General features: G+C 36.0%; 1 protein-coding gene across 1 annotated transcript; it reads right to left on the bottom strand.

Moving 5' to 3' along the window:
• Positions 1-1,991: 1,991 nt before the first annotated feature.
• On the bottom strand, positions 1,992-2,898 carry LOC129888350 (lachrymatory-factor synthase). The gene has a single exon (XM_055963342.1). It carries the CDS (start codon positions 2,687-2,689, stop codon positions 2,174-2,176), a length of 516 nt encoding a protein of 171 aa, XP_055819317.1. The 5' UTR covers positions 2,690-2,898; the 3' UTR covers positions 1,992-2,173.
• Between the last annotated feature and the right edge of the window lie 8,366 nt (positions 2,899-11,264).

Raw genomic sequence — 11,264 nt, 5'->3', positions numbered from 1 at the left:
AATTTTTATTTATATTATATTTGGTATGCAAGTAAAAAGTATATTTTTTTAAAAATATATGTACATATCTAACTCAAAACAAAAAAAACGTAAATAAATAAATAAATTATTTAAGAGCAGATGGTTAGATGGGGTGCGTATAATTTTATTTTTTTAAAAAATAGAAATAATAATATTTTATTAGGAAGGAGTGGGGGACGGGTGAAGTATGATTTTTTTAAAAAATAATTTATATAAGAAAATTTAAAAAATTAAAAGAAGGGGATAGTCTGGTGAGGGGGGGGGGAGGGGGGGGGGTGGAGTAGGTGAGAAAAATATTTTAAATTTTATTTTTAAAAAAATAATTTCTTTTTTTGGGGATAAAAATATTTTAGTCTTTAACTTTTAATTAATATTAATAGTTTATTTAATTTTTGTCAATGTAAAATATTTTATCCATATGGAATGTCATGTGGCAAGGTTTTTGCAAAAAATAGAGAGAGTGTATTACACACACTACTGAAATGTGTTTCTCAAACTAATAAGTGATAATTTAAGTATGAAACTCACACTTTCAATAGTTTAGGTATGAAACTAAAAAAAAGGATAGTTTAGGTGTGTTTTTTGACACTTATCTCTTTATTATTTTTAAAAGAAAAGCACAAGTCATTTCACTCCAAATACAAAGAGTTTTCATGTGTTAAAATTTTTCTTAAGTTTTAATTAATTAACCTAAGTTTGGCCGGTAATCATTTTTAACGAATCTTAAAGGATGCTTAACCCCTTCCCTTTAGGATAACTAGAACTCTTACCTGAAATCACATAAGTTAATTAGATCACTAATTGGAGTATTTTAGAATTACATTAGTTAATTATTTACGTATCCTAGTTTACCTCTAAAATAATTAGGTGGCGACTCCTTAAGTTAAATAATTTAGGAATCACTAATATGTTGTACATTATTTGACGCGAGTTAAAATGGGGTATAACAGTGACAAAGTTGGTATCAGAGTACTAGATTCTAATCTCTTTCCCTCTTCAGTCCGCAAATGGTTAACACTCGTCGCAACGGTGCAAGAACAACAACTCTAGCAAATGAGCCAGCAACGGAAACCGCATCAAGAGGATGCAACAGAGGCAGGGGCAGGGGCAGGGTACCCAGAAGAGCGACCTCTCCCCCACCCCAAGATGATGTGGAAGAGAATGTTGAGATTGAAATTGAGGAGGATGTGAACCACATACGGGAGCATAGGTTGGGATTACAGGTCTCTCTCCTTTGGATCTAGGAATGGTTCAGCAAGTATTGTCATTTCTGAGTGGGTTGGCTAGCTCTGGAACCACTCCCACGGTGGAAGTTGCTCAAGCTCCAGTTTCTCATTCTGTTGCCGCTACAGTCCCTATAATAGATAGAACATTAGGTACTGATGCCTATTTCCGTCCATTTCTGGGTCTTGTGATTACTAACGTTGGGCACAAAATTCTAACCAAGTATTTGAAGCTAAAGCCTCCAGTGTTTCATGGTTCTGAGAATGAAGATGCCTACGAAGTCTTCTTGGATTGCTATGAGAGACTTCACAAGTTGGGTATTGTGCACCAACATGGGGTTGAGTTTGTGACTTTTCAGCTTCAGGGCGAAGCAAAACGAGTGGTGGAGAGCCTTTGTGGAATGTCAATCATCGTTCTTACCTCCACTCACTTGGACCCTGTTCAATGCCTTATTTTTTGTAGAAACATGTGCCTTGGATCTTGAGGGATCGAAAGAAAGATGAGTTCATGGACCTTGAGAAAGGTAGCATGACTGTAGCCGTGTATGAGGCTTAGTTCTATGCTCTGTCTCGTTACGCTGCACAGTTGGTAAGCACTGAGGAAGAGAGGATTGAAAGGAAAATTTGATTTTAAAATAAAGTTGAGGATATAAATAATTTTCACCCAAGGTATAAATCATAAAAGAGAGTCGACATTCGGGGTGAAATTGCAAGTTACCCCGTTTTGGATAGAGAAAACAGCGAAATATGTCTATTAAAATTTCAGAAATTTAGTTTTGCCAATAATCTTAATGGAATTATTGTATCCACACAATTTAATTGTACTTCTACACGATGTCTATTAATTGGTGCATTTATTTAGTAGAATTCACTTATTATCTATAGATGACATAGGAAAAAATAAAACAAGAAATCACAAATATAAAAACTTATGAACTTGTTAGGGCATTTTCCATGTTCTTAGCCATTCTCTGCAGGCCAACATCATACTTATTGACCAAATCCTCCAATCTCACCCCTTTAACTGGATCAACAGTGATAAACCACTCGATCACACATCCATCTTGACCATCAACTTCATTTGGGACAATCCTGACCGTCGAAAAGTATGACTTGAACCCAATGTTACAATCCACCATCTCATAACTTAATATCCTCTCAATTGGATCAATAGCCACCAGCCTCTCCTTGGACCAACCGCTCACTGGGGCTTCTCCGGTGGCGACACCACCACTCTCCGGAGGGAGGGAGAATCCGGTACAGTATCGTATGCAACCGACCTTGCCATTTTCACCATGGATGCCATAACATGTTGACAAGCTAGGAAACCATTTGTTTAGGCCAAAAAAATCTTTGAAAAGAGAAAATATTTGATTTGCGCTTGCCTTTTGTAACCTTGTTGACACTTTAGCTTCCCACTTTGGGTGTGAATTCTTTTGCTCCATTGAAGAAGATGAATTTAGATCCAATTTATTCAATGTTAGAAGATTATAATATATATAAATGAAGTTTATAAGATATGGAAAATAATTAATAGTTTTGGATATTTTCTGTATGTCACCAAGCTCATATAAGGACAGCTCGTTTGGGAAGTAATTTATTTATTTTTGGCTTGGTTTGATATAATTTTTTTTCTGGAGTGGGAGAGCACATTAAATGGATCCCAATCAAAAATTCTTTTAATTTGAGTACTCTATACTTTTCTTATTCCATAGTTATACTGACCGTGTGAAAATTATAGTGGGAACAAGAATATTAAACGAGATAACTTTATTACTTAATCAAGCGATGCTTCTACATTTTACTTTACTATTTTCTCTATCCTAATTTATATGACTTATTTTTCTTTTAATCAATCTAAAAAAATAATATATTTTTATATTTAGTAACAATTTAATTTTAAATTATCTATTTTATGCTTAATGAAATGATTTATATCTACACAAACATTTATAATTTCTTTAATTAAACCATAAGTTTTAAAAATATTTCTTTCTTAAACTACGTATCAAATTAAACTAACTCATATAAATTGGGATGTAGGAGTACTATTTTATAAGAAGGAATAAACAGTGGGTCAACAATTCTGTTTGGATATTGAGGACAATTTGATCATTTTGACTAAAAGAAATAATATAATTGGTCTAAAAAGAAATTTATCATAGCTACATGCATGAATTTTAAGTAGGACTATTCAAAATGGAATCGAAATTAGTAAATCGAACAGAAAAAAGGTTATTAGTTTAGCGGTAATGGATTATTGATTTAGCAATTTCGATAAAGATTTTGATTTTTTTATATTGTTTATCAGTTTTTAACGATTTGAGATTTTTTCTTAACGGATTAACTGATAACCCGATAGTAAATTATTAAATTACATTTATATCATTCAATATATAAAATCCTTGAACTAGGGTTTAGTTTCATACTTTTATTTCTGACTGTTTCAAACTCTCGGGTATTCAACAAGGTGTTAGTGTTTTCTTTTGAGCAAGATGCAATCTATGTCAACTCATGTGCACGGTTCATTTGGTTTGTCACCATGGTTCTAAATGATTTTCAATGATTTTTTGTGTGAATCTTAATGATTGAACCGATAATGATCAATAACCAATAAATCAATAAGCCGACAGCTTAATGGTTTTATTAAGATTTAACATGTCTACAAATCAATAACCAATAAGTCAAATTGATGACCTTGATCGTGTCAAATAGAACTGATCAATACACAACCCTAATAGCACCTTCGGGTGTGGTTGAGTTGATTTGAGGGGAGACTTCCAAAGTGGAGGTCGCGAATTCGAACCCCCCTAATGCTTTCTCAATCTAGCTCATCGCATGAGGTTTACCTAGTGTATTTTACATCTCCTGTGTGGTTTGCGAGAGATTGCACAATGAAGGGTTTACCGAGTGCACACAATGTGCTCACCCAAAGGGTAGAGGCTGTGGCAATAGTTGTAGCGGCTGCAAGTTTTTTTGGAGTTTCCAAAAAAAAAAACACAACCCTAACTTTGAGTGTTTTGATTAATTACATTACCTTTAAATTATGTTATCATGCATTAATATACTTATTACTTTTTCAAATATTGTTTTCGATTGAGATTTATTCTTTTATCGAATAGTACATGTATGTGTTTTGATACTTGTAACAATAGTATGTGTGGTGTACGGTCAAATGTAATGATCCTTTCTGTCATTATGGGGGAGCCAATGGTAAAAGGAATTGGGCTAGAAAACTTTGCAGTAGTGAGTTGAAAAATTCAGACTGGCTAGCTTTAGATAATTTCTAAGTAAGGTGAAGTCGAGGACAATCTAAAAAAGGATTGCGGTTAATGTCTAAGTTTGAGTTGGTGTTTACATTAGCTAAGATGTTAAGGAGTCTGTAGGACTTTTTAAAAGTGAATTGGATGAGTGGAACTCCCGATATCGAACCTAACGTGAAAGGGTTGGTTCGAAACGTCAAAGTTCAAAGGTGTGTTATATAAAGGGTAATTTTTGAGATATTTCTAAATTTCTTTCCCGGACAAACCATTAAAGCAGGTGACAGATCGCTACTGCAAGGGAATTAATTCTCATTAAAGCTCTTAATCGCGCTATGGCGATGCCACTATGGCGGGATCGGGCCGCTATAGCGGGGTAAGTCGCATTTAATGTAGAAAATACACCAAATCAATTTATTACTCGACAGTTGAATTTCGAAAAAAAGCAAGGGAAACCTAGGGAGAATTTAACATGTTCTTGATCGTAATCATTCGTAAAGGTAAGCAAATCTCTCTCATAATCCGTTACTTTGATTTCTAGGCCTTAGATGTAGTAATTGTGATTCCATTAGGTAGCCTGGTCTTGACTCTTCTGTGTGGTATTCATTCTTGTTCGGCCTAGGAGAGGGTATGGGTCCATCCTAAGGTGGAAAAATTGGGTTAATGAGGACTTTAGGCTATAAAACCTTGTGATGTGCTTAAGAATGATTATTCTTATTTTATTTATCGTAATTCACTATTTTAACTATGGAATTGGTAGTTTAGGTGAATTAATGGTGGAAAAGCCCTGCAATGAATGGAAAGATCATGAATTTTTCATGAGGGTTAGGAATAAGTAGTAATACAGAAATATTTAGGACATTTCATTGATTCTTTATATTGTGTATTATTTCTAGACCAAGAACAAATCAGGATTCGTAACAAGGAGAGGGTTCATGCTCAATAGAGCTTCCAAAATTTAATTCTAGGTAGGTGATGGTTGTTTGTTTTTCAAGTTATGTGATGTGTGCATGTTAATTGTTTTATAGTATTACTTGTACAATGCATGCCGGGAAAATATAGGAATGAATGTGAAATGATATCATGTTGTCAATCTCATACAATAAACTTGTTTATTTTACTTGTGGCTTACAAGTGTAGTTGTTTTATTGTGATTGTAATTTTGTATATTATTTGAGACTGTTGATTGGCTCGAGTACCATGCCTGGTATAGATTATCGATTGTCACGGGTACCACGCCTGGTACATGATATCTCTTAGTTGGCTTATGAACCATGCTTGGTACATATTATTGGTTGCCTGGGGTACTACAACTAGTATGGGATATCTCCTGTTAGTTCAGGAACGATGCTTGGTATAAATTACTCATTTTTTGGCTCGGGTACCACGCCTGTTACATATTTGATAGTGTTTATATGTTTTGATTCCTTAAGCGAACTGGGTTGTTTGTGATCATGTGGGACATGCTTTATCTGAATGCTAAGTCGTGACTTAGAGTCTTGTTATATGGACGATTTGTTGATGTATGTATTGGTTTGTATTACTGTATTCGGTTACTTACTTACATTTATATCTTTAGAATTCATACTAGTTCACTGTTAATTTTGTGTACTGATACTGCACTTGCTCTTTCTTGGTTGAGTATTGGGCATATTTAAGCAGTTGCTTCATGATCTCAATTGTGAGACTTCCATATTCTAAATCCAAGGGTGAGCAACTTCTTCTGGGCTGCCATGTATTCCTCTATGTCTCTTAGTCAATCTGTACGGACTAAGACATTTTAGACTTTGTTTTTCTTTTTTGGGGGTTTCATTCCGTATTCTTGACTATTAGAGTTTTGGTGCCTCGACTTTCAAATTCTAGGGGTTTCTTTCCGCAGATTTTTATTTATGTTTCATGGATATTATTTTAAATTAATAAGATTGCTTTCTTAAAATGGTTTAATAGGTTAATTATTAGGTTAGTATGGGTATCACTTACGATGGTCTGGATCGTGACAAAGCTGGTATCATAGGTCTAGGTTTGTTAATCTCCTCGTACCAAAATGAGTCTAGTAGAGTCTTGTAGAATAGTATGGAGACGTTTGTACTTTTCTAAAGTGGTTATAAAATTTTAGGAAAATGTCTTCTCTTCCTTCCTTCGTGCTATAGCTTGATTCCAATTGGTATCTGACGGTCTAAATTAGTATCTAACCTCATGAAGATCTAAATTAGTATCTGACTTCCTTCACTCTTTTATTCATAGATGGTCGATGCTAGATGCAATGGTGAAAAGGTTGTAGCTCCAACTGCAGAACTGACAGCACGAGGATAGGGCAGAGTCAGAGGCAGGGGAAGAAAAAGGGGAAAAGGGAGAATAATACCCCTCAGGGGTGGAGCTCAAGCGATATTTGAGCCAAGGCAAATAATCTCTCCCCTACCCCAATAAAATATTGAGAAAGAGGTTGAGATGGAAGTTGAGGATGGTGCAGAACCAAAAGTAGCAACATAGGTCGGGGGTGCAGGACTTCCCCTTATGAATTTTAAGGTGGTTTAGTAGGTGCTAGCATTTTTGAGTGGGTTGGCAGGCACAGGAGCTGCTCCTGTAGTGCCGGCTACTTAGGCTCCATGTACTCATCTCATTGATACTACAGTCCCCTAGATGGATGAAGCTTTGGGCACTTATATGTTCTTTCGTCTGTTACTAGGTCCTATTATATTTGGGACGGAACATGAGATATTGACCAAGTTCCTAAAATTGAAGCCTCCAATATTCTAAGGTTCAGAGAATAAGGATGCGTTTGAGTTCATCCTTGCCTGCTATGAGTGTTTGCATAAGCTGGACATTGTACAACAACATGGGATATAGTTTATGAATTTTCAATTGCAAGGGGATGCTAAGTAGTGGTGGATAGCTCATGTGGAGTGTCGGTTGTCAGTATTGCCTCTTATAACTTGGGCTCAGTTTAATGCCCTATTTCTAGAGAAGTATGTGCCTCATACTTTGATAGATCCTAAGAAAGATGAATTTCTGACCCTTAAGCACGATAATATGTCACTTGCAGCCTTTAAGGACAAGTTTCATGCTCTATCTTGCTATGCTACTTAGTTGTTAGGGACTGAAGAGAATAGGATCTGGTTATATTTTAAGGGACGGAACACTGAGTTGCAGGTTCTATCCATGCACATGACTTCAAATAAGGTGATCGACTATATGAAAAAGTTTAGGGAGTTCAAAAGGTTGGGCAGGCCAAGGCTTTGATTAAGAAGACTAAGAATGTGGGCAACTACAGGGGTTGCTATTCTAGGTATTCTGGTCAGCAATTATTTTCATCTCGTCCGATTCACTTAGCTTTGTTCTTTAAGGGTCTCACGGTAATCTCTAGATCTTGACGGTCAAGGAACATTTTATTCATCAGGCAGAAGGCCCTCACTTGATCGAGGATGTTTCAATTATGGTGAGCATGGACACTTAAAGAAGGAATGCCCTCACAGATATACAGGTAACTAGGTGCAAAAATAGGTAAAGTTTGTGGTTCCATCAAGTGGAAGTGGCAATGGTAGATGACGCCTAGAGAGTGGTCGGGGTGGTAATGCAGGGAGAGGAGTGGAGTAGACAGGTGGAGGAGTTGCCCATAAATGTCACAACCCGAATTCGGGCGATGATGGAGCCTACTATAACCCACGAGTAGGCAAGCCAAACCCAAATCAAGGGGAAGTCAAACTTCAATTTAAATACATAATTAATAACATAAGAAGTCAGAAGCAAGAAAAATACAACAAAAGAAAAGTCGGGCCAGGGTATAGATATATAAATATGATACAACATATATAAAAGGCCCGATAGTGACTAAAAATAAAGGACTGAGAGCCCGTTTGAATTGGGTTATAAGTTACTTATAAGTCATTTTCAGGTTTTTTGAGTGTTTGACTGGCCAACTTAAAGTCATTTTGTGCTTAAAATAAGCCTCAATAAAGATCAGAGCCTGTTTGGATTGACTTATTTTAAGTAACTTATAAGTTGAAAATAACTTATAAGTCAAAAAAAAAGTTGGGTTGCATCTACTTTTTGTTTTTAACTTATAAGCAAATTTCAACTTATAAATTACTAAAAATAAGTGAATCCAAACAGGCTCTGACACTAGACCAACCCGACTTGGTATCACCTATATAGGAACTACTAAGTATAAAAGTTGACATTATATGAATATACAATGCAAAACTGATTGTCCAAAATACAAAATATAAGCCAGTGCAAAAGAGAGAATGTAGCAAGTCTCTGAATACCTGGAACTCACAAAAATTTGGATTTCGTACAACTACGGATGATCAGGCGCGCGCTAGGAGTGGCTCGAATTGGGAGCTACATCAAAAAGATGTAAAAGTGCAGTATGAGTACCAAAACATGGTGTACTCATTAGGCATAATAGGTCAACTGATCTCAAAAAGAATAAATATATAATAAGAAGCACGATGATACTAATAATAACAGAAAAAAGCATAAAATCTATGATCTCGGGGAAAAAGCTACAGGAATATCATATAATAGTCAAGTAAATCCAATGAATCATGACATCACATCAATAACCTCAACTCATAAAATACTGGAAGAATGCACAAATGTGAACTCATAGTTACGGCTCAATATCCTCCAAAAGTATTATGAAGCGCCCAGAATAACCCTCAAACTCAACAATAAAAAAGGTCGCCCGGAATCATACCTCAAGCTCATCAACATTGAAATATTAACCTGGAATATGTATCAATGGGCCGCCTAGAATTCATACCTCGAGCTCATCAACCATGAAATTCCATAAATAAAATATCACCGTATTTCCTTAAATTCTTCATATTTATCAATCAACCAAAGTCTTAATCTCATCGTTTATTCCTTCTTTTAAAAACGTTTTTAACATTGGCAAGGTAAATATGACAAGTAACATGTCAAAATCATATATCATTCAAGCTGGATAAAATCCCGTCAAGGACACCATATCACTAACCTGAAATTCTGGTGTACCGAAAGCACAGCCTCGAGCTCAACATTTTGATATCATAAGCAAATAAGGCATAAGCATAAACCAAAATTATAACAAGTGGCATCCAAATTCCAAATCACCTAGGAGCAAGTTCTAAGGATTCTAAATGATATAAACAAGTCAAGCTAGCTCCTAGACTAAGGTTTCAATGGCTAAAACCCAAACAAGATACTAACGATGATCATTGGCTCCAAAATACTCAATAGGATATCAACACCTAAATCACCAACCTAATCATATGTTACCACCCAAGATATATCAATTCCAACCAAGCTAAGTCTAACAAGAAGAAGTCATAACCTATCTCAAAGGTGAAACCGCACGCAGAACGCTAAACTTGAGTTTTTCCCTTTCGAACCACCTCCAAAAGATGCCACTCTATCAAATTATCGAAGAACACATCAAAAAAATACAACCATACCCATATAACTATAATTTAAAATGGAACCACAATTGGGTCAAAATTCAATATTGGGACCCGTGCACAAAATAAAAAATCCAACTCCATCACAAGGTCCCAAATAACTCAAAAAACTTGTGCCCCAAAAATGGGCACATTCTAAGCACCGAAAGAACTCAAACAACCCCACCAATTTCAAGTCCTAGAATAGCCAAAAATACATGAAACAGCGAAATGATGTGAAACTTATGAGGTTTTTAGGACGAGAGAGGGCCTCAAAACATCCCCACAAGAATCTTCAAGTCATTGGAACAAGAATCGTCGAAAAAGACCAAGAGAAGCTCTCTAAATCAAAAATTTGCTAAGTCCCAAAATGGGACTTAACTACTGAAAACAGGGACTAAATTTCACTGAAGCTAGTGAAATTGCCCTTCGCGATCGCATGCTGGGCCTCATGATCGCGACTTCTAATCCAGTTAACCCATCGCGATTGTGATGATCAGGGTCTCAGGCCTTCACGATTTTGGATCACTTAGTCGCGAATGCGATGAACAAAAGTTCCTGCACTAGCAGTTCAGCTGATGCTGAACTTTGAGGAATGAGATTTCTCTCCGATAGGGGTCTGGAATTCGTTCAAAATTCTGCAAATGCAAATGGATTATGCTATCCAACCAAAAATAGCATTCCGCACTCAATAGAATCGATGGATTTTCCAACGGAGGTCATTTTGTTGAAATATTGACCAAATTCAACACTTTCTGAAGAAAGCATTCAAAATGCACGAACGATCTATAACTCATTTTGAGCACATCGGGTACCAAACCAAAGGTCGTACTAGAAAAAAATTGATGTTCCAAAGCTAATCGGGCTGAAAGAATTTTCATCCGAGCACTACTCAAAATGTTGACCGGAGTCAAACTTGACCAAAACTTTAAAGTTAAAACGACAAATCACACAAACTCAAAATGAAGACTCCAAAACCCAAACCAACCTTTTTTCTAAAATAAAATGGTCCTTCTGGAGCTGATGGAACAGTTGATATTCTTATATAACACCCGAAAAAATGGCCAAAACCCAAACCAACCTTCCTTCTAGAATAAAGTCAACTCTTTCAAGCCTTAAGCATCAAAAAATAGTCAAACCATCTCAAACTCAATCGAACACCTTGGGGAGCGTGCCACCCCTATAAACATCACATAAAAGTTATAAAGAAGCTACGAAAAAGGGTAAAATGGTAAAAATATACAAAAGCACAAAAATGACCTTGGAGGTCATTACAGTAAAGATTATAGAGCTCAGTGTTACACCTTCTCGGGAAGATCTGAAGTTGAGGCATCTAACGC

The sequence above is a fragment of the Solanum dulcamara genome, chromosome 5 (genome assembly GCF_947179165.1).
Source record: "Solanum dulcamara chromosome 5, daSolDulc1.2, whole genome shotgun sequence".
Taxonomy (NCBI): Eukaryota; Viridiplantae; Streptophyta; class Magnoliopsida; order Solanales; family Solanaceae; genus Solanum; species Solanum dulcamara.
The sequence above is the reverse complement of the archived record's forward strand: the minus strand, read 5'-3'. Positions and strand labels throughout refer to the sequence as shown.

Excerpts from the sequence above, each read along its gene's own strand:
- LOC129888350 (XM_055963342.1), bottom strand. The coding sequence starts at position 2,689 with ATGGAGCAAAAGAATTCACACCCAAAGTGGGAAGCTAAAGTGTCAACA.